The sequence below is a fragment of the Dendrobates tinctorius genome, unplaced genomic scaffold, assembly GCF_039654945.1.
Source record: "Dendrobates tinctorius isolate UK_male_01 unplaced genomic scaffold, ASM3965494v1 ptg000085l, whole genome shotgun sequence".
Taxonomy (NCBI): domain Eukaryota; kingdom Metazoa; phylum Chordata; class Amphibia; order Anura; family Dendrobatidae; genus Dendrobates; species Dendrobates tinctorius.
Window position 1 is genome coordinate 65,760 of NW_027361753.1, and position 23,808 is coordinate 89,567.

Below are 23,808 nucleotides of genomic sequence, written 5' to 3' on the forward strand. Positions count from 1 at the left end.
CTCACCACATTCATATGTTGGGTGCAAAATTGGAGCGGAAAAATCCTGCCTTCTCTGATATTCGCCGAAAAATGAAAGATGCTCCGTTAGAATTTAAATGAGAAAATGACCCTTTCTTACGTGGGACTATACATTGAAGGGTCTGCCTGCAGAATCGATATCGAGGTCTGCTCTTCCCTCCTTGTGGTTACATTGCAGCACGGCACGATATTACAGGACCCATCAAGGTGTATACAGATGATGGGAAAAGTGGCAGGAGGAGACAGAGAAGCTTCAGGATGGACTCAGTAGCGTGGTCCAGTTTTTGCTGTGACGCCTGATGGTTGGGCTGCTTGGCTCTGTCGATGGTGACCTGACTCGGTAACGCCGCCCGTCTTGGTAGCCGGTGCTTGCTATACCTCAGGTCTGTGGAATGTTTCCCCTTGCATGGCATGTTTTACAAGCCGTTAGGGCAGCTCGCGAGAATCCTGCATGACCTCATCAGCTCTTGTTTGCTCTACAGCTGATTTTGGGTGGGGACCCTTTGGCCTCGGCCTGGGGCCTGTAGTAATTGTTAGAAACATTCACCTAAAGGGAATTCACATCTCCGTGCATCATCTATGAAGAAATAAGATGCTTATCCTCTGAACCTTGGTGCCTCGGCTCCGCGGGTGTCAGCCATTGTGCAGGGCAACCAGAGAGGTGCAGCGGGCGAGAATGTGTAATATCCACCGATCAGCGTCCGGTATTAGGAACGCTGAGCTCGGGTTGGGGGTCGGATTCCATTATGTTCTATAGATATTGGAATGTTTCTGCTCAGACCTTTGCAGAAGTTGTCACATTTGATGTCCCTTTTAACCCCTTAGTGATATGTGGGTGCAGATCCCTCTCCATGTACAGCAGTGGTCGGTTGGTACATCAGAGTATGATCGACAGTGTTGTCGGGTGCTCGATGCTGGGGGCAAGCCAGTAGTTAGGCCTAATATACCCGAATATTCTCTGCTGTCACACACCTTGATATGAGCTGAAAATGTGATACAGTCACAAAACTTCTGCTAGACGCGAGGCTGCGCCAAAATTTATGCCCAGTTCTGAAAAAGGTGGGTGGGCCGGTCCAGGGCATGGTGACCACAGCTTTTCCAATTCATGACGAGCCGTGTCCTTCGTTGTTCACAAATTTTACTTAAGTCCGTGTTTCAGTGTTTTCATATTAATGATTCCGAAACCTCAACCCCCCCCCCACCCCCACCCCGCATAAAGATTGGCTTGAATATTGCCAGTATTGATGAATCTGGGCCAATATTTGGAAATCAATTAAATATTCTGTCTTACTATAAAAATATTACTCGAATGCGCTGACTGTTGTCAAATGTAATCCATCTACACAAAGATAGTGGGGGCTGGTTATTGTCTCTACAACTAGTGGGTGTGGGGTCTTTATTGCTATAGTAAGTGGGCGCAGGCACTTTATCTCTATAGGAAGTGGACGCAGGGTCTTCATCTCTATAGTAAGTGGGAGCAGGCTCTTTATCTCTAGGAAGTGGGAGCAGGCTCTTTATCTCTAGGAAGTGGGCGCAGGCTCTTTATCTCTGTAGGAAGTGGGAGCAGGCTCTTTATCTCTATAGGAAGTGGGAGCAAGCTCTTTATCTCTGTAGGAAGTGGGAGCAGGCTCTTTATCTCTGTAGGAAGTGGGAGCAGGCTCTTTATCTCTATAGGAAGTGGGCGCAGGCTCTTTATCTCTGTAGGAAGTGGGAGCAAGCTCTTTATCTCTGTAGGAAGTGGGAGCAGGCTCTTTATCTCTGTAGGAAGTGGGAGCAGGCTCTTTATCTCTGTAGGAAGTGGAAGCAGGCTCTTTATCTCTGTAGGAAGTGGAAGCAGGCTCTTTATCTCTATAGGAAGTGAGCGCAGGCTCTTTATCTCTGTAGTAAGTGGGCGCAAGCTCTTTATCTCTGTAGGAAGTGGGAGCAGGCTCTTTATCTCTATAGGAAGTGGGCGCAGGCTCTTTATCGCTGTAGTAAGTGGGCGCAGGCTCTTTATCTCTGTGGTAAGTGGGAGCAGGGTCTTTATCTCTATAGTATGTGGACGCAGGCTCTTATCTCTGTAGCAAGAGGGAGCAGGCTCTTTATCTCTATTGTAAGTGGGCGCGCGGGGTCTTTTATCTCTACAGTAAGCGAGGGTGGGTTATTAGCTCTCTACAGTAAGCGGGGGCTGGTTAATGTCTCTACAGTAAGAGGGGGCAGGTACTCTCTTTACAGTAAGCGGGGGTGGGTTATTGTAGCTGTACAGTAAGCGGTGCGGGTTATTGTAGCTGTACAGTAAGCGGGGGCGGGTTATTGTAGCTGTACAGTAAGCGGGGGCGGGTTATTGTAGCTGTACAGTAAGCGGGGGCGGGTTATTGTAGCTGTACAGTAAGCGGGGGCGGGTTATTGTAGTTGTACACTCTACGCCAAGCGGGGCCCCTGGTGGGTGTACCAAATCTATGTTCTTACTTTCCAGGTGGTCTGTGGACGGTATTAACCTTAGGTGGAGTTGGGAGCAAACCGACCCACACACAGGAGCAGTCCTCGCCTCTGGCCAACCAAAGCCTCCTCCTGCTGCTGGTACTTGCCAACATCACCGACGCTCCTGACTGCCCCAATCCTTTCCGACAGTCCATTACATCTTTCAGAAACACACAAGGTAAAAGGATCTGATATTCAAGGCATGGGAGAAAGATTTGGGCTTTTCAGCAGCACAGAGTAATTAAGGAGTGTGCCGTCTTTAAGGAGATGGTAATGGTGGTGGGGATGGATGTGAGCAGCACAGCGTCCTGATGGAAGGAGGGGAGTGCACATGTGGGAGACTAGAGAACTTTTTGGAGAGAGCAGTGCCCCCAGCAGCACAGAGTATTTGAGGAGAGGCGGGTTCTGGGTTCAGGGAGGCAGTGCTGGTGATGGATGTGAGAGGGGCAGTGTCCTGATGTGGGGAGTGTAGTGGACAGGTGGGAGATCACAGATTGAGGGTTATTGGATGGATCAGGGCCCCCAGCAGCACAGAGTATTTCAGGACAGCAGTGTGAACGTTTCACCATTTGAAGCTTTGCCCGTGTAACCTTGTTGGTCTTTCATTTCAGACAGCTCAGTGCCGCTCAGCCCAAGTCCACACTCCTTCCAGATAAATTTCAATAGTCTGTACACGGCTCTGTGCGATCAGCAGAAGTCAGACCAGGCCACGCTGCTCCTGTACACACTGCTGCACCAGAACAGCAACGTCCGCACCTACGTCCTGGCCCGCACCGACATGGAGAGCCTGGTACGTGCTCCTGGGACAATGATGCACGACGTGTCCTATCATTTTTTTGGCATTTTCCCTCTGTATGGGTATGTGTGCTTCTAAAGGGGCTGAATTGGGACAGTTTAAAGGGTTTATCCGGCACCCCCAACATTTTTACTTTTCAGTGAGAGGACCTGTGTGAGGTTTTGTTTTCTTCGTCGTGAGTGGACGTCTTCACTGATTTGGGGAATGGGCGAAGATTTGATTGTTGTTGGTTTTTTTTTTTTTTCGTTTTTTTTTTCTTTTGATGTTGTAGTGGTAACTGAAAAACAGCTATTTTTTTCTCTGGTCACAGCATTTACCGATAACATAATTTATATACTGTATTTTGCTGGATCTGACTTAGACGTTGTCCACTACTTTTTTTTTTTTTTTTTTTTTTTTTTTTATTGATGACCTCTCCATAAGATAGAGGTCATCAATGTCTGGTCGACAGGGGTCTGACACCCAGGACCCCCACCGGACAGCTGATATCGCTGTGGGCAGCCGCTGGACAGAAATACTCACTGGCGGAGCTGCTTCATCTACCAATAGGAGGCGGATGTGCAATACTTTGTCACTGCCAATGCAAGTAGACGGAGCAGCTCCGCAACGGAGTATTTCTGGCCAGCGCTGACGACAACCATAGCAGCTGATGGGTGGGAGTCCTGGGTGTAGGACCCCGGTCGATCAGACATTGAGGACCTATCCTATGGATATCTTATGGATAGATCATCAATGAAAAAGTAGTGCACAACCTCTTTAAGGATGTGGCAATACCTCATGTATTTTCTTCATTTTTTTATTTTCTAGTGGGGAATTTACAAACTTTTATGCAGGTGTGTGTATATAATATATATAATTTTTATTAACTTTATTTTTTCGTCTCTATGGGAGATTTGATCCTGCGATCGACTGATCGCTTATTCTACATGCTTTAGTGCTGCAGTATTTTATTATACAGTGTAAATCGTGGTCTAAAAAGAATAAGATATGAGTGAAGACACCGAAAAGCCCGCAATAAAAGTGCTGACGATGCGGGAGTCGGATTAAGGATATTATTCCTGGTCTGCTGTGAGTCAGCGTCACTAATCTGATTCCAAATGCGTCAGCGCGTTTGTGTGTCCTTAAAGGAGACTGACCAGCCATAGGGAAAAGGGTCCTTAATGTTTTCCCTATAAATGTCTCCACTCGTTCCAGCGTCTCCTATGCTAAGATACAAGTTAAGGTGAAAGATCTAAAGCCCGAGGCTGCGCTGCCGAGATTGTGACGGGAACCTTTCCCCTTCTGTCTTCTTCTCAGGTTCTGCCCATATTGGAGATTTTGTACCACGTAGAAGAACGCAACTCCCACCATGTTTACATGTCCCTCATCATCCTGCTCATCCTGACCGAGGATGATGGCTTCAACCGATCCATCCATGAAGTGGTAAGGTCGATACGGTCACACTGTCTCTGGTCTGAGGTTTAATCAGAATTATCCCTCCTCCTCCATTATAAAATTAGTTTCTTAGTAAAAATGTATTATCTTGCTGCTTTTTGCAATAAGCCAAAGTAAATGGCGGAACAGAATGAATATAACAAGAGGTTTGTGGCATATACATCCCGAAATGTCACGGTTACTGATTCCTGCAATCACAGAATTATTCGCCCCCTTCATGACAAGCATCTTTAGTACTAAGTACAGACCCTCTAGCTGTTATGACTTGCTGCAATGTGATGTATAGTCATGGCTGTTATGACCTGCTGCAGTGTGATGTATAGTCAGACCCCAACTTCTGGCTTCAATTTGCTCATTAGACACCAACTAGCACTGAAAGGTGATGTCCATTAATAGAGCAACTCCTCCTTGATCTAAATATTTGACCCAGATAAAATAAAAAAGCCTATACTCAGCTTCTGTGCCAGCGCCGGTCCAGGGATGTCGGCACTTGCAGTTCTGGGGCTCTCGTGCGGTTGTATTACACGTGATCCTGGCGCCCAGTCAGCGCTGCCGTCACTGGCCCTTCCTTCAAGCGAATTGAACATGAAGAGGAAGTCAGAGGTCAGTCACCAAACGGTGACACCAGCGCTGATTGGGAAATAGGCTTACATGTCACAACAACCACATGAGAGTCCCGGGACAGAGCGTACCGACACCGCTGTAAATGAGCTGGCATGGGAGGGGAGTATAGGCGTTTTTATTTTCTTATCTGGGGCCAAACATATAACTCAAGAAGGGGATGTTCTAGTAGTGAACAACCCCTTGAAGGTCTCCATGCCCATGACATTAACTTTACTGACCCAAAAGCACAAGAAAAGTCTCCAGTATACTCAAAGCCATATAAATAAGACACAGAAGTTCTGGGATTATGTTCTGTGTAAAGAAACAAAACTGAAACTTTGAAAAAGCTATGGATCAGCGGTATATCTGGAGCTTATGCTGAAAAAGAACACCTAGCCTACAGTGAAGTATGGAGCTGGCTCAGTGATCACCGCATTAACACATGGCGGTGGCTTGCTGGTGCCTGCAGTGAAGCATATGGCAGTGGCTTGTTGGTGCCTGCAGTGGAGCATATGGCAGTAGCTTGCTGGTGCCTACAGTGGAGCAGGGCCATGACTCATGGCTTGCTGGTGCTTTCAGTAGAGCATGACAGTGGCTCGGTGATGCCTGCAGTGAAACACGACAGTGGCTCGGTGATGCCTACAGTGAAACACGACGGTGGCTCGGTGATGCCTGCAGTAAAGCATGGCGGTGGCTCGGTGATGCCTGCAGTGAAACACGGCGTGGGCTAGATGGTGCTTGCAGTGAAGCAGGACTGTGGCTCGGTGATGCCTGTAGTAAAGCACGGCGGTGGCTCGGTGATGCCTGCAGTGAAGAACAGCGGTGGCTCGCTGGTGCTTGCAGTAAAGCAGGATGGTGGCTCACTGGTGCTTGCAGTGAAGCAGGACGGTGGCTCTCTGGTGCTTGCAGTGAAGCAGGACGGGGGCTCGCTGGTGCTTGCAGTGAAGCACGGCAGTGACTCGCTGGTGCCTGCAGTGAAGCACAGAGGTGGCTCGCTGGTGCTTGCAGTGAAGCAGGACTGTGGCTCTGTGATGCCTGTAGTAAAGCACGGCGGTGGCTCGCTGGTGCTTGCAGTGAAGCAGGACGGTGGCTCGCTGGTGCTTGCAGTGAAGCAGGACGGTGGCTCACTGGTGCTTGCAGTGAAGCAGGACGGTGGCTCACTGGTGCTTGCAGTGAAGCAGGACGGTGGCTCTCTGGTGCTTTTTTGTGAAGCAGGACGGTGGCTGTCTGGTGCTTGCAGTGAAGCAGGACGGTGGCTCGCTGGTGCTTGCAGTGAAGCACGGCGGTGACTCGCTGGTGCCTGCAGTGAAGCACAGAGGTGGCTCGCTGGTGCTTGTAGTGAAGCAGAACGGTGACTCGCTGGTGCTTGCAGTGAAGCATGATGGGGGCTCGCTGGTGCTTGCAGTGAAGCAGGATGGGGGCTCGCTGGTTCTTGCAGTGAAGCAGGACGGGGGGTTCGCTGGTGCTTGCAGTGAAGCAGGACGGGGGGCTTGCTGGTGCCTGCAGTGAAGCAGGACGGGGGGCTCGCTGGTGCTTGCAGTGAAGCAGGACGGGGGTTTGGTGGTGATGCCTACAGTAAAGCGTGGCAAAATACTAATTAAAAAAAAAAAAAATGAGGTGCCACCTAAGCCAATTGCAACAAAGTGTCCTTTCTATTATCTTAAGGAACCTGGGGAAAAAAATCATTGCCCTTTTATACTGTAGACTACTAGGTATTTATCTCCTTTTATATAGATGACTAGGCACTAAGTTATAGCCTCTTTCATATGACATACAAAAAGGCATCTATTCCCTTTTTCTTACTTTATACCATCAGGGAATAAAATAACCCCTTTATACCATGGACCACAAGGAATTTATCCCGTTCTTACTCGGTAGACCACCGGGGAATAAAATGATAACCTCTTTCTTTTCCGAGACCATCAGGGAATTTAATGTGAAATCCGTGTCCTACCCTAGATCCTCTAGGAAGGGGACATTTGTCCTGGATCACTAAGGAATCGCCTTCAAACCAGTTGTTCTGATCAGTAAGAATGGGAGGCTACTTTAACCCCATTCTACCTTATAGCAGTTGTATGGAGACTGCTCCGGAGCTGAGCCCATTCGCCCTATTTCCTACCCATGGGGTGCTGATGGGTTGTCAAGGCAGATGGGACTATTTTGCTGTGTGTTGGGGGTTTCAATAGATTAGAAAAGCCCTTTAATAGCATATTCTTCACAAACATTTGGGCTCTTCTAGGACGGCCACTTATTGCTGAGCGCCTCCTCACTTGTTTGGCTGGAGAAGCGTCAGCTTTTCGTATGGAGACGTCTTGGCTTGTGCGGTGTTGTATAATTTACTGCCGAGGCTTCTTGAATGTTCTTTCCCAGGGACGCCCGTTTGTTACATGACATTAGAAGTTGTCGCTCGATTAAAGATTTTTTTTTTTACTGTAAGTTGGATGGAAAACGGTGATGACAGATTAAAGGAACTTTACTCAAACTAGCTAAAAGTTTGGGTGGAAATTTCCATCAGTGGTGGCCTGAGCCGGGGATCACGTGCTGCCGACCAAGACACCGTTCCAGCGGTGTCTGTATTTGCGTTCCTGGGACTCAGGTGAGATTGTTACGTCACACGAGACCTGCGCCCAATCGGTGCCGAATTTGCCTTCAGACAAATCGAACATCATGAAGGAAGTCAGGGCGGCTGCTGCATTAAAGTAGACAAGCCCTTTAATGAGTCTGGCACTTCTTATTCTGGGGCACTCCGTCAAGACTGTCTTCATTAATCAGAGGCACATCCTTTTATTCTGAGATCAGCTGCAGCGATCAGCCGATTTTGAAAAGATGATGATGGACCCAGCTGCTAATTTCTGCTGCAGTGGCCACTGCTGGAGAAATGTGGTATTACATGGCAGCCACGAAGGGGTCAAAATTGCTGTACGAATTATCAAGAATCTTAAATGCACAGACGATACATTAATAGCAAGAAGTGTAGATCTAATGAAGGACTTAGTATGAAGTGTCAAGATGGAACGCTCACCACAAAGAAGACTATAAAATATTGACTACTGCCAGGTGTGACCGGGACTCATTTGAGATGGACGGGGACAAACTGGAAGTTGTAAAGGCTTCAGCCTACTCAGATCAATGATCACTCAAGATGCAGTGATGACACCGGAAGTCTATAGGAGAATAGCGATGGGCAAATCGGCAATAAAGTCACTGGACAAGGTCTTCAAATCGTGGAACATGTCACTGGCGACAAAGACATGGCAAGTACATAGTCCAGTCTTTTCTGTAGTAACATACGGATGCAAAACCTGGACAATAAATAAATTTTATTTCTATAGCGCCGACGTATTCCGCAGCACTTTACATTTCAGAGGGGACTTGTACAGACGATAGACATTACAGCATAACAATAATCACATAGATCATAACAGATACCAAGAGGAATGAGGGCCCTGCTCGCAAGCTTACAGTCTATGAGGAAAAAGGGGAGACACGAAAGGTGGGTGGTAACAGTTGTCCTGATTGTATGGACCAGCCATAATGTTAAGTGTGTGACAGTACAGACACAGAGGGCTAATGGATGCATAAAGCATGTGGGAACATGATGCGGGGAACCTGGTTATGATAAAACTTTTGGCTTTGCCACACAGGGATAGATTAGGTTAATGTGTTGAGGCGGTAGGTCAGTCTGAATAAATGCGTTTTCAGGGCACACTTAAAATTGTGGGGATTGGGGACTAATCGTATTGACCTGGGAAGTGCATTCCAAAGAATTGGCGTAGCACGTGTATAGTCTTGGAGACGGGAGTGGGAGGTTCTGATTATTGAGGATGCTAACCTCAGGTCATCAGCAGAACGGAGGGTGCGGGTAGGGTGGTATACTGAAACAAAGGATGAGATGTAGGGTGGTGTTGAGCCATGGAGAGCTTTGTGGGTGAGGGTAACAAGTTTGTACTGAATTCTGGAGTGGATGGGTAGCCAGTGTAATGACTGGCACAAGGTAGAGGCATCGGTGTAATGATTGGTGAGGAATATGATCCTGGCTGCAGCATTCAAGACAGATTGGAGATGGGAGAGTATGGCAAGAGGGAGACAGATTAGAAGAGAGTTACAATAGTCCAGACGAGAATGAATAAGAGAAACAGTAAGAGTTTTTGCGGAGTCAAAAGTAAGAAAAGGTCGAATTCTAGAAATGTTTTTAAGGTGCAGATAACAAGAGCGAGCTAGTATTCGGATGTGGGGGGCAAAGGAAAGCTTGAAGTCAAGTATGACCCCAAGACAGCGGGCATGTTGCTGGGGAGTAATAGTGGAGCCACACACAGAAATGGCAATGTCGGGTATAGGTGCATTAGTTCAGTCTTTGACAGGTTCAGTTTCAGATATAGTGAGGACATGATGTTAGTCACAGCGTTTAGACAATCGCCGGTGTTTTCTAGAAAGGCAGGCGTGATGTCAGGAGAAGAAGCGTATAATTGGGTGTCGTCAGCATAGAGATGGTACTGGAAACCAAATCTACTGATTGTTTGACCAATAGGGGGCAGTGTACAAAGAGAAGAGGAGGGGGCCTAGGACTGATCCTTGAGGAACCCCAACAGTAAGGGGAAGATGAGTGGAGGAGGAGCCAGCAAAAGATACAGTAAAGGAGCGGTCAGAGAGATAGGAGGAGAACCAGGAGAGAACGGTGTCCTTGAGGCCAATGGAACGGAGCATAGTGAGGAGGAGCTGATGATCCACCATGTCGAATGCTGCAGAGAGATCCAAGAGAATTAGCATGGAGTAGTGACCGTTAGATTTAGCTGAAGTAGATCATTAGAGACTTTAGTGAGGGCAGTTTCAGTAGAGTGTAAGGAGCAGAAGCCGGATTGGAGAGGGTCGAGAAGAGAGTTATCAAAGAGATAGCGGATAAGACGGGAGTGGACCAGGCGTTCCAGGAGTTTAGAGATGAAGGGAAGATTAGAGACAGGTCTATAGTTAGCGGCAGTGTTTTTGTCGAGGGATGTTTTTTTTAAGTAGTGGATGTATGATGGCATGCTTAAATGAGGAGGGAAAGATAACAGAAGAGAGAGGTTAAATATTTTAGTTAGGTGAGGGGTGACAGCAGGGGAAAGGGACTGGAGTAGATGTGACGGAAATAGGTCACTGGTGCAAGTGGTTGGGCGAGAAGATGCAAGGAGCCTGATTACTACTACTTCTGTGACTGGTTCAAATTAGAGAGTGAGCTAGATGCAGTGGGGGAGAGGGAATTGCTGCCTTCAAAATGTGTGGCTGGAGAAGGATGTTATCAATGCCATGGATGGCAAGAATAAACAAATGAAGTCAAACTCAAGGATCACCAAGCTATGGCTTGCCTTCTTTGGACAAATCATACGACGAGAGCGATCACTGGAGAAAGGACATCATGATGGGAAGAATAGAAGGAACAAAGTGAAGAGGATGACCAGCAACCTGATGGCTTTATACTATCACGATAATGGTGAAGAATGCCCTGGTGGACCTATCTAGGCTTGCACATGATTGGTCTTTCTACAGATTGTTCATCCATCGAGTGGCCATTGCTCAATACGGCCTTAGTCCTCCAAGCAGGGAGCAATTTTCAGCTCCGGCTGATAGAACAAGGGTTCCAGGCTGGGGATCCCAAAGAGTGACCATCATATGGCCTTATAGAGTTTAGGGACAAAGGTTGTCCTACGGCAAGCCGTTTTTAAAGGGGTATTCCCCTCCTACTTTCACAGGATGGGGGATAAATTACTGATGGCCGGGGGTCCAGCCCTGTGAGCAGAACTCTACAGAACCCCAATTTGAATGAATCGGTGGTGCACGCCGCAGTCCCACAGACTTTGAATGAGACGGCAGCACGCATGCATGTCCAGCACGCCAGTCAGACATGGGACACAAGACCCTCGTTCTCATGATCAGTGGGGATTCCAGACGCGAGACCCCCAGTGCCCAAACCATTATCATTATATCCTCTGGATAGGTGATAACTTGTAAATGTGCAACCACCAAATCTATGAAACCCCCAGCACTAGGAGGCATTCAGTGTGTACAAGGCTGTATATAAGGGCAGTTGTTTCCATTCACTGACTGCAAGATGAGATATTGAAAATGGATTAACACAAAGTATATGAGAATTGCAGAAGTCTCGTGCATTGATTTCTCCAGTTTACCCCTTTTAAACCTGTTTTTTTTTTTTTTTTTTGTACCCCCAAGTGCTGGCGCAGGAATTCATGTAAATGCGATGTGCCGCTCTCGTCCGTCCGCGGAGACCAGCTCACGTGTATTTGACAAGCACAAAACAAACACTGTAAATATCCCCGAGACCACAGAATGTGCAGTGTGAACGCCGCCGACAGAAGCATTCCCCCTTTTATTAACGCCATAAACTGTGTCCCAGCTGTCTGGAGGCTTTACGAGCGTCCTTCCGATGTTTGGGGGCCACATTCCACACCTTCTAAGTACCCTGCAGTGAGACACAATGGGCAAAAACTTCTTTTTGGACAGATTTTTACCCCTACGTGAAATTTGGGGTAAAAATCTGCTACGTAAATTGACAAGATGCAGAAGTTCCTCTCTTTTTATGATGCACTTTTATAAGGGTGTGTGCACACGTTGCGGTTTTTGCTGCGGATCCGCAGCAGTTTTGGTCTTGCGGATCCGCAGCAGTTTCCATGCGGTTTACACTACAGTACCATGTAAACCTATGGAAAACCAAATCCGCCATGCACATGCTGCGGAAAAATCCGCGTAGATTTGCTGCGGTTTATTTTCCGCAGCATGTCATTCTTTTTTGCGGTTCCGCTGCTGCAGTTTCCCTCCCGGGACATAAGTATTCATGCGCGCTCTCTCTCTCGCGCTCTCTCTCTCTCGCGCTCTCTCTCGCGCTCTCTCTCGCGCTCTCTCTCGCGCTCTCTCTCTCTCGCGCTCTCTCTCTCTCGCGCTCTCTCTCTCTCGCTCGCGCTCTCTCTCTCTCGCGCTCTCTCTCTCGCGCGCGCGCGCTCTCTCTCTCTCGCGCGCTCTCTCTCTCTCGCGCGCTCTCTCTCTCGCGCGCGCTCTCTCTCTCTCTCGCGCGCGCGCTCTCTCGCTCCGCACAGCCCAAACCGCACTAGAATCTGCATCAATTCCGCTTGACAAATTATAGGAATCTGCAGGGAAAAATGCGGTTTCTACCAAGCGATGCCGATTTTACTGCAGAAAAAAATCTGCAACGTGTGCACACACCCTAAAAGTCTGGATGGAAAATCCGCTGGGTCTCTTCTAGGCTGTGTGAACGCGCGCATGTGTTTTAATCTGCAGGAATAAGGAGTCGTGTGCGTCTTATTTCAGCCGCCGTGACACAGATCCGCCCTGATTTTGGTTGCAGAAACCCAATTCACATGCATGTGATGTGATGTGGGGTTTCTAGCCACTTTTAACACAGATTTTGGCTCTGAATCTGCAGATGTTCCTTGTTACATTTGACACGTGAAGACTGATAACGTGTTTAAACAGGTTTATATAAGTATTTTTTTTATAATTATTGTTGGTGTCCAAATATATAAAAAAGCTTGAAATGTTGCCTGTTAGACACTGAGGCTGACATGTCATTTTTTTTGTAGCTCACTTGTCAGCTTCAATGTGTAGACTGGGACATAGTAAGCAGAGTCGCCTCATTTGTGTATTGTGCTATTAGAGGTCCCGATAAGGCAAAGTTGTAACATTATACAGCGAAAATACAGGTAAGACTCTATGCAACTGCTGTCACCCCCTCGTCTCTGGGAAAGGAGCCGTTTCTCATCACTTAGAAGACTGATATCTATGGACATTTTCTTATTTACTACCAAAAATTGAAGAGAATGTGTCAGCAGGTTTTTGCTATGTAATGGACAACAGCATGATGTAGGGATGGGATACCCTGATTTCAGCGATGTATCACTTAGTTTACTGGGTGCGGCAGTTGTGATACAATCACAGTTTTCTCTGCTGCAGAGCTCAGAATGCTGAGCTCTGTATAACCCCGCCCACAGCACTGATTGGCCGCTTAAAGCTGCTAAATAATGGTGTGGTTGGGGACTAGGAGGCATGAGACACCTAGTCCTGTAGTGACAAATCACACAGCCCAGTAAGTGACACATGGCTGGAATCGGACTATCTGTCCCTACAGCATGCTGATCTCAGATTACATGACCAGAAACTGCTGACAGATTCCCAGATTCTGTAATAAAGATTAAGGCGCCTCGGTGGTCCCAGCAGTCAGACGCCCACCAGGTAATAAGTTTCCACCTATTTTGCTCGGTGGTGGCTTTCTTTTAGCGGACCACCTAGTAGCACAGGTAAGGAGAAGAGCGCTCTCTGGTTCCCAGAGCACTGGGATCAGTAAGTGACAGCGCCGCGATCGCCCCTGATCTGCGCTGCACCGCCTCCTCTGTCCCCGTGCAGGCGGGCGGCCCTCTGTCCCCGTGCAGGCGGGCGGCTCCCCAGCATTTACCGCTGGATCCTTTTCAGTCATGTTTCACAACAATAAATAACTCGTTTCTCAGGCAGCCCAGCCTTTATGTTGGGATTTACAGGGAGAGATTTCTACTGAATGAGCGGCAGGAGAAGGGAATTACCACATGCGTCTCTATTGATCTCCCATCTGTTTCTCATATTATTGATCCCGGCTTATTTCACATGTAATGTTGGACAGCGGATTTGGCCATGTTCGCGTTCTGTGCTGGTCTCTAGCTGACGGAATCTGTTCTCTATTACTCTCAATGGTAAAAATGGCTGATTATCAAATTCTGAGCCCCTGCGTGTGGAGCATTTAGTACTGCAGAGTGCTAGTTATATGTTTCAGCCCATAAATCATCTTTTCAGACTTTTCTAAAAAAAATCATCATAATAAATAAAAGTGAAAACAACAAATATAATTCTGCAGCCCCGATAGACGTCGTTACTCACCTTCACTCAGAGGGGCAAATCTGTCTACTTAAGTCACATGAAAGCAGGGTGTATGCAGCGAGACAGTCTGATCTGACAATGGAGCCACTGTGTACATACTTTACATTACTGATCCTGTACTGATCCTGAGTTACCGCCTGTATTATACTCCAGAGCTGCACTCACTATTCTGCTGGTGCAGTCACTGTGTACATACATTACTGATCCTGAGTTACATCCTGTATTATACCCCAGAGCTGCACTCACTATTCTGCTGGTGCAGTCACTGTGTACATACATTACATTACTGATCCTGAGTTACATCCTGTATTATACCTCAGAGCTGCACTCACTATTCTGCAGGTGTAGTCACTGTGTACATACATTACATTACTGATCCTGAGTTACATCCTGTATTATACTCCAGAGCTGCATTCACTATTCTGCTGGTGCAGTCAGTGTGTACATACATTACATTACTGATCCTGAGTTACATCCTGTATTATACCCCAGAGCTGCACTCACTATTCTGCTGGTGCAGTCACTGTGTACATACATTACATTACTGATCCTGAGTTACATCCTGTATTATACTCCAGAGCTGCACTCACTATTCTGCTGGTGCAGTCACTGTGTACATACATTACATTACTGATCCTGAGTTACATCCTGTATTATACCCCAGAGCTGCACTCACTATTCTGCTGGTGCAGTCACTGTGTACATACATTACATTACTGATCCTGAGTTACATCCTGTATTATACCCCAGAGCTGCACTCACTATTCTGCTGGTGCAGTCAGTGTACATACATTACATTACTGATCCTGAGTTACATCCTGTATTATACTCCAGAGCTGCACTCACTATTCTGCTGGTGCAGTCACTGTGTACATACATTACATTACTGATCCTGAGTTACATCCTGTATTATACCCCAGAGCTGCACTCACTATTCTGCTGGTGCAGTCACTGTGTACATACATTACATTACTGATCCTGAGTTACATCCTGTATTATACCCCAGAGCTGCACTCACTATTCTGCTGGTGCAGTCACTGTGTACATACATTACATTACTGATCCTGAGTTACATCCTGTATTTTACTCCAGAGCTGCACTCACTATTCTGCTGGTGCAGTCAGTGTACATACATTACATTACTGATCATGAGTTACATCCTGTATTACACTCCAGAGCTGCACTCACTATTCTGCTGGTGCAGTCACTGTGTACATACATTACATTACTGATCCTGAGTTACTTCCTGTATTATACCCCAGAGCTGCTCTCACTATTCTGCTGGTGCAGTCACTGTGTACATACGTTACATTACTGATCCTGAGTTACATCCTGTATTATACCCCAGAGCTGCACTCACTATTCTGCTGGTGCAGTCACTGTGTACATACATTACATTACTGATCCTGAGTTACATCCTGTATTATACTCCAGAGCTGCACTCACTATTCTGCTGGTGCAGTCACTGTGTACATACATTACATTACTGATCCTGAGTTACATCCTGTATTATACTCCAGAGCTGCACTCACTATTCTGCTGGTGCAGTCACTGTGTACATACATTACATTACTGATCCTGAGTTACTTCCTGTATTATACCCCAGAGCTGCTCTCACAATTCTGCTGGTGCAGTCACTGTGTACATACATTACATTACTGATCCTGAGTTACATCCTGTATTATACCCCAGAGCTGCACTCACTATTCTGCTGGTGCAGTCACTGTGTACATACATTACATTACTGATCCTGAGTTACATCCTGTATTATACCCCAGAGCTGCACTCACTATTCTGCTGGTGCAGTCACTGTGTACATACATTACATTACTGATCCTGAGTTACATCCTGTATTATACTCCAGAGCTGCTCTCACTATTCTGCTGGTGCAGTCACTGTGTACATACATTACATTACTGATCCTGAGTTACATCCTGTATTATACCCCAGAGCTGCACTCACTATTCTGCTGGTGCAGTCAGTGTACATACATTACATTACTGATCCTGAGTTACATCCTGTATTATACTCCAGAGCTGCACTCACTATTCTGCTGGTGCAGTCACTGTGTACATACATTACATTACTGATCCTGAGTTACATCCTGTATTATACCCCAGAGCTGCACTCACTATTCTGCTGGTGCAGTCACTGTGTACATACATTACATTACTGATCCTGAGTTACATCCTGTATTATACCCAGAGCTGCACTCACTATTCTGCTGGTGCAGTCAGTGTACATACATTACATTACTGATCCTGAGTTACATCCTGTATTATACTCCAGAGCTGCACTCACTATTCTGCTGGTGCAGTCACTGTGTACATACATTACATTACTGATCCTGAGTTACATCCTGTATTATACCCCAGAGCTGCACTCACTATTCTGCTGGTGCAGTCACTGTGTACATACATTACATTACTGATCCTGAGTTACATCCTGTATTATACCCCAGAGCTGCACTCACTATTCTGCTGGTGCAGTCACTGTGTACATACATTACATTACTGATCCTGAGTTACATCCTGTATTTTACTCCAGAGCTGCACTCACTATTCTGCTGGTGCAGTCAGTGTACATACATTACATTACTGATCATGAGTTACATCCTGTATTATACTCCAGAGCTGCACTCACTATTCTGCTGGTGCAGTCACTGTGTACATACATTACATTACTGATCCTGAGTTACTTCCTGTATTATACCCCAGAGCTGCTCTCACTATTCTGCTGGTGCAGTCACTGTGTACATACATTACATTACTGATCCTGAGTTACATCCTGTATTATACCCCAGAGCTGCACTCACTATTCTGCTGGTGCAGTCACTGTGTACATACATTACATTACTGATCCTGAGTTACATCCTGTATTATACTCCAGAGCTGCACTCACTATTCTGCTGGTGCAGTCACTGTGTACATACATTACATTACTGATCCTGAGTTACATCCTGTATTATACTCCAGAGCTGCACTCACTATTCTGCTGGTGCAGTCACTGTGTACATACATTACATTACTGATCCTGAGTTACTTCCTGTATTATACCCCAGAGCTGCTCTCACAATTCTGCTGGTGCAGTCACTGTGTACATACATTACATTACTGATCCTGAGTTACATCCTGTATTATACCCCAGAGCTGCACTCACTATTCTGCTGGTGCAGTCACTGTGTACATACATTACATTACTGATCCTGAGTTACCTCCTGTATTATACTCCAGAGCTGCGCTCACTATTCAGCCTGAGTGCTGGTATAGGAATTGTGTACTGTAGTTTTCAGTGTGTGACGATGCGGCTTTGTCTCTGCAGATACTGAAGAACATCACGTGGTATTCGGAGCGGGTGCTGACGGAGATCTCTCTGGGCAGTCTGCTCATTTTGGTGGTGATCCGGACCATCCAGTATAACATGACTCGCACACGGGTGAGTGTGGGGGCCGCACAGCCCTTCATAGTGGTCGGAGCCATCATGGATGCATTCAGATTGAGGTGCGGCGGTGCTGCTATTGCCCCGGCACAGTGATTCCTGCCCCCCTGATTGGAGCTGTCGCCCATTGCTTGCTTTGGGTGTTGCTCCCGTATAATCCTGGCGCTTTGCTGATTTTTCCCAGGTGCATGTCGGACTCTTTTGTCCTTTAATCCCATTAAACACAGTCATGGTGCGGCGGATCGCGCTTTTGTGCAGACGACGTCACTTTTCTGCGTGTCGCGGTGCTAAACCCTCCGCCGCGCTGACTGCCGCTGGCTGCATGGTTCTGATTCCAGGGGAGGCCGGCGAGCGATGGCAGCCAGCAAATATTTGGAATCTGCGTCTGTAGTGACATCAACGCTCTTCACGTATTTAGTTAAAACTACAAGCCCTCCTCGGTGCCCGGCTCCAAATCTCAGATTCAGTTCTGCAAACGAACACGAGTTGTAATGGCTCAGATTACGGCGTGAGCGCATTACCTAATCCCCGATCCGGCCGTGCCCAAAAGGGTCATCCGGGGGGTCTGCAGAAGTAAACACAATGCTGCTTCGCGTGAATAAAGGACAAGCTCATTTTTAACAAATAAGCGTTTCTTTGCATACCTCCATAGAATCCCGTCTCCGTGGTACTTTCTAGGATCTCCGCTTGCTGCTGTGCAAAAGGAGCTTTCATGGGTTTCTCCTAGGGGGATATAAATCCTTTTGGTCTTGTCGCACCACTCTTCGACCACTTTGGACACAGGGCGTATATGTGGCAGGATTTTGATGGGGATTGAATGTAGATTTTGGGCTTTCAAGACCCCATTTAAATGTGGGGGAGATAATCCTCAGCAGAGGTGGTCCACAGCTCATGTGTATGGGCATCTTGCCGGGGTGGTTCCCATTAGATGAATATCGCTGGATAGTTCTTGCAAGCACTTTTGCAATTTACTCCTTCTTAAAACGGAGATGGTAAAAACCTGAGAGCAACTTTTCATTATAGCCAAAATATTCTTGTATTAACTGACCTTAAATCTGCCCTTAAAAGGCTGAAAACCCCCAATTGCTCCGACATCTCGGTAATTTTTGTCCCCTGCTGTCAGCTGCTCACCGCCGATTGCGGTAAGATATGGGGTCCTCACTGGTCTTACGGCAGCAGACGGACGCCGGGGTCTACGTCTTTCGGGGTTGATCTTGCTTGGCCTCGTGGGCAGCAGTGAATCACTACAAATACAGTCACAGAAAGGTCTGTCTGCTATAGAGGTCACTGCCTCGCAGGCTGCACAGACTTGCTTTTAGGCTCTTTCTGGGTCAGTTCTCATCTGCACACACTGGCTTCTGTCGCCCATCATAAAACACCCCCCCCCCCCGGATTTTTGCTTTATGCTGAAAAATGGACATCTGAGTAATGAGATGATTTTCTTCTTGCAGGACAAATACCTTCACACTAATTGTTTGGCAGCTCTGGCTAACATGTCCGCACAGTTCCGGTCCCTCCATCAGTACGCCGCGCAGAGGATCATCAGGTATTGTACCCGGCGCGCTGCCGTCTCACTCGAAATGTCCGCCCACCACTTCTGTGTTCTACACTGACGCCAACACCTTATCAAAGGAAAGTCGGTGGTCTGGCTTTTGTACCCCCAGCAATCAGATCTGGCCAGAGACCCTTCACGCTGCGAATAATTGACCCTCATGTAATGCATAGACAGGCGATGTCTGCAGAGCTTACTTATTGGGTGGTAACAAGTGGAGGACCCCTGGCTTTACCATAGCCCGCCACTTACACAGCCAAAAGCTCTGATCCTGACTGTTAACCACCTCAGTGCCGCCATCTTGCCTGACTGTGGCAATACACAAGGCAGGACCCCTTTATCACAAGCCCCAGCGAGATGAGCGCAACGCCTGGTAACAGTGTGAAGACAGCCCAAGTTTTGGCATCAGTGGGGAACCCATTCTGTCTAGGTGGGAATAACCCAAAAATTGTATATCCTCCTGAAACCCAATAATCAGCTTAAAGGAGGTTGTCCAGAACTGATATTGATGACCAATCCACCGGATATGTAATTAATATCACATTGGTGGGGTCCGACACCCTCACGATCAGTGTTTGCTGAGTAAACTGTTTGCGTTGCCAGAATAGCTCCACTCCGTACACTGTTTAGTGGCCGTTCTTGGGTACTGCAGCTCAGATCACGGTCACTTTAATAAGAGCTGAGCTGCAGTACCCAAGAACGGCCACTACTGTGTATGGAGCTGTGGTGTTCTGGTCTCAGGACCTCCTGATTGGTGGAGGTGCCGGTTGTTGGACCCCAGCCTATCTAATATTGATGACCTATCGAAGTCCTGTTTAAGAAGGGGACTAGCGCACCCAAAATCCAAGAACACCCCTTTCTCTTGGTACCATAGGTCGATTCATACAAATCACAGATTCCCCTCATTGTCTGCGAGGAAAATGATCCTACACGTCCGTCACATTTTTCAGCCTCTGGACCAGTAAGGATCCGAACCTTACGCTCTCCGGTTACTGAACAGAAGTGACACTTTGGTCACAGACCGGCCACAGCCCATTGTAGTTACTGGACGGTTAGAGCTCCGGAAACCTCCTAAATCTCCAGCCTCGGGGTTTTATAGTGTTTACTCTGCCCTGCCGTGAAGCCACAATAGGAAAGTGCATGTAAAGGGGATTTATGGTGTTTAGGCGAAACGCAATGTCTGTTTCTAGAACGGAATAAAGATTTGCGCTCTCCCTTTAGAAAATAAATGGGGGGATAAAAAGCCCTAAAAAGAGGGAAATAGTTTGCAGCAATGGCTGCTCTTAGGGGAGACCTCACTTTTCACAAATTCATTATTATTGGAGTTCTGCCTTATTAGATAGAGTTGAGCTGTAATGCCAGACTCGGCCTGTAGACCAGAGTGGCGAGGCGCTGTTTTTGGAAAGAAAATAGTGGTTCTTCAGTAGATTGATATTGATGGATTATTCTTAGGGTACGTCATCAGTGTCAGATCAGTGGGGTCTGACACTCTGCACCCCCCACGATCAGCACAGTGTACAGAGCCACAGCATCACAGCTTCTAACACAGTATAGTGGCCGTTCTTGGGTACTGTAGCTCGGCTACTATTTATGTAATGAGAGCTGAGCTACAGTACCCAAGTAGATGTGCTGCTCCGGCACTGTTCTCCGTGTACATCCGCCCTCCACGACAGCTGATTACTGGGGCTTCTCATTAATATCGAGGTGCTGAACTCCCCTTTAAAGTAACCTGTATAATGGAGCTTGTAGCTTTGTGTGAAGTAGCAATTCTAAAGTATCTTTCATTGGAGTTGTGCATTGTTGTTCCTCGGTTATTCCTCCTGGAAATGTATGATATTTTGGTATTATCCATTACATTGTTTGAGTGTTTCCCTATAACAGGCTGACACTCGCAGAACAATTGTTGTACCGTTTCCTGGGCTTATGCTGCTGATGCGTAGTAGTCAGTACAGCAAAGGAATAAATAACCACTCCATAACTTCAAAAACCAGACACAGGTTTGGTGTCTTTTCTGGGGAGACATGGCGTATGGGACAGGTTTGTTATCTTTTCTGGGGAGACACGGCCTGTGGACAGGTTTGATGTCTTTTCTAGGGAGACACGGCCTGTGGACAGGTTTGATGTCTTTTCTAGGGAGACATGGCCTGTGGACAGGTTTGATGTCTTTTCTAGGGAGACACGGCCTGTGGACAGGTTTGGTGTCTTTTCTAGGGAGACACGGCCTGTGGACAGGTTTGATGTCTTTTCTAGGGAGACACGGCCTGTGGACAGGTTTGATGTCTTTTCTAGGGAGACATGGCCTGTGGACAGGTTTGATGTCTTTTCTAGGGAGACACGGCCTGTGGACAGGTTTGGTGTCTTTTCTAGGGAGACACGGCCTGTGGACAGGTTTGATGTCTTTTCTAGGGAGACACGGCCTGTGGACAGGTTTGATGTCTTTTCTAGGGAGACATGGCCTGTGGACAGGTTTGATGTCTTTTCTAGGGAGACACGGCCTGTGGACAGGTTTGGTGTCTTTTCTAGGGAGACACGGCCTGTGGACAGGTTTGATGTCTTTTCTAGGGAGACACGGCCTGTGGACAGGTTTGATGTCTTTTCTAGGGAGACATGGCCTGTGGACAGGTTTGATGTCTTTTCTAGGGAGACACGGCCTGTGGACAGGTTTGGTGTCTTTTCTAGGGAGACACGGCCTGTGGACAGGTTTGATGTCTTTTCTAGGGAGACACGGCCTGTGGACAGGTTTGATGTCTTTTCTAGGGAGACACGGCCTGTGGACAGGTTTGATGTCTTTTCTAGGGAGACACGGCCTGTGGACAGGTTTGGTGTCTTTTCTAGGGAGACACGGCCTGTGGACAGGTTTGATGTCTTTTCTAGGGAGACACGGCCTGTGGACAGGTTTGATGTCTTTTCTAGGGAGACACGGCCTGTGGACAGGTTTGGTATATTTTTTGTTGAGACACGGCCTGTGGACAGGTTTGGTATATTTTTTGTTGAGACACGGCCTGGCCTGTGGACAGGTTTGTTATCTTTTCTGGGGTGACACGGCCTGTGGGCAGGTTTGGCATCTTTTCTAGGGAGACATGGCCTGTGGACAGGTTTGGTATCTTTTCTGGGGAGACATGGCCTGTGGACAGGTTTGGCGTCTTTTCTGGGGAGACATGGCCTGTGGACAGGTTTGGTGTCTTTTCTGGGGAGACACGGCCTGTGGACAGGTTTGGTGTCTTTTCTGGGGAGACACGGCCTGTGGACAGGTTTGGTGTCTTTTCTGGGGAGACACGGCCTGTGGACAGGTTTGGTGTCTCTTCTGGGGAGACACGGCCTGTGGACAGGTTTGGTGTCTCTTCTGGGGAGACACGGCCTGTGGACAGGTTTGGTGTCTTTTCTGGGGAGACACTGCCTGTGGACAGGTTTGGTGTCTTTTCTGGGGAGGCACGGCCTGTGGACAGGTTTAGTGTCTTTTCTGGGGAGGCACGGCCTGTGGGCAGGTTTGGTGTCTCTTCTGGAGAGGCACGGCCTGTGGGCAGGTTTGGTGTCTTTTCTGGGGAGGCACGGCCTATGGACAGGTTTAGTGTCTTTTCTGGGGAGACACAGCCTGTGGACAGGTTTGGTGTCTTTTCTGGGGAGAAAGGCAGCCGTACTTATATTTGATAACCATTTAATCCAGTGGGTGCAAGAGAGAGGGGTAGGAGGGTTACACTATGCCTGTCATCCAGTTGAAGTAGACACTTGGGAGAAGCAATTGCATCTGCCCTCAGCCAATCAATATGCTGATTGGATGAGAAGAGCTGACGGGCTCCTCCTCACAATGCATTTTACAAAACTCCTTTTCAGCTGGATGCCAGGCACACGATATAATCCAGTCCAAGCTCCGGTTCCGTCAGGAATCTTCTGAAATCTTGTGTCAATTATTAGTTTATTTCTTAATTTTCATTTTTTGATGGTGAAATCTTAAGGAAATAATGGATTTTTGAAAGATATGAGCAAATTGATTGGTCCCGCGTCCTGTCCGTTCTTCCGTGGCAGCTGGTCTTCACTTCGGCGTCTGGCATCCTTTGGTGCATACTAGGGCCCTGCCGCATCATTACGTTACATGAAGCCTCATGATTATAATGTGCGCCATGACATTGCAAGGCCTGATAAGCGCAAGAGGTGCTGAGGATGCCAGGAGGCAAAGGTGAAGACTTGGTGCCATGGGTGACCAGACTGGATGCCAGATCAGAACACCATGAATGGAACAGCTCACCTCGAATATCTGATGTCCTGCCCATGTCCGATCCCTTAACCATTGCTTGTTTATAGCAGTAACGGGCCTAATTATAAACCCGCTCTGTGTGATCTGATGTCCGCAGCTCCGGCACCGTAATTCGTGTACCTAGATCCTCTGTGGGATCAGAGTCCTCGTCTGGGACTGTGGACTCCTGAAGCCGTCATCCACTGCTCGCTCCGGATTGTCTCCCCTCCCGACCCCGCTTCGTTTACCTCTATAGTGCTAATTGGTTTACCAACAAAATCCCGTGTTGAAAAGGCGAATTTTCTAAACGAGTTTGTTTTTTCCAGTGTTTAAATTGGCATGGCTGAAGTTTTCCTTTCTT

The 23,808-nt window shown here is 47.4% G+C and overlaps 1 protein-coding gene across 1 annotated transcript in view; it reads left to right on the top strand.

Moving 5' to 3' along the window:
• Positions 1 to 23,808, top strand: part of DYM (dymeclin) — a gene marked incomplete at its 5' end in the record, with an annotated part of 271,700 nt that overhangs the window by 64,083 nt on the left and 183,809 nt on the right. The window contains 5 exons of the mRNA XM_073584839.1: positions 2,476 to 2,658; positions 3,092 to 3,270; positions 4,573 to 4,698; positions 17,548 to 17,661; positions 19,116 to 19,210. Of these exons, the coding sequence (XP_073440940.1) occupies positions 2,476 to 2,658; positions 3,092 to 3,270; positions 4,573 to 4,698; positions 17,548 to 17,661; positions 19,116 to 19,210 (697 nt within the window). The remainder of the gene's footprint in view (positions 1 to 2,475; positions 2,659 to 3,091; positions 3,271 to 4,572; positions 4,699 to 17,547; positions 17,662 to 19,115; positions 19,211 to 23,808) is intronic.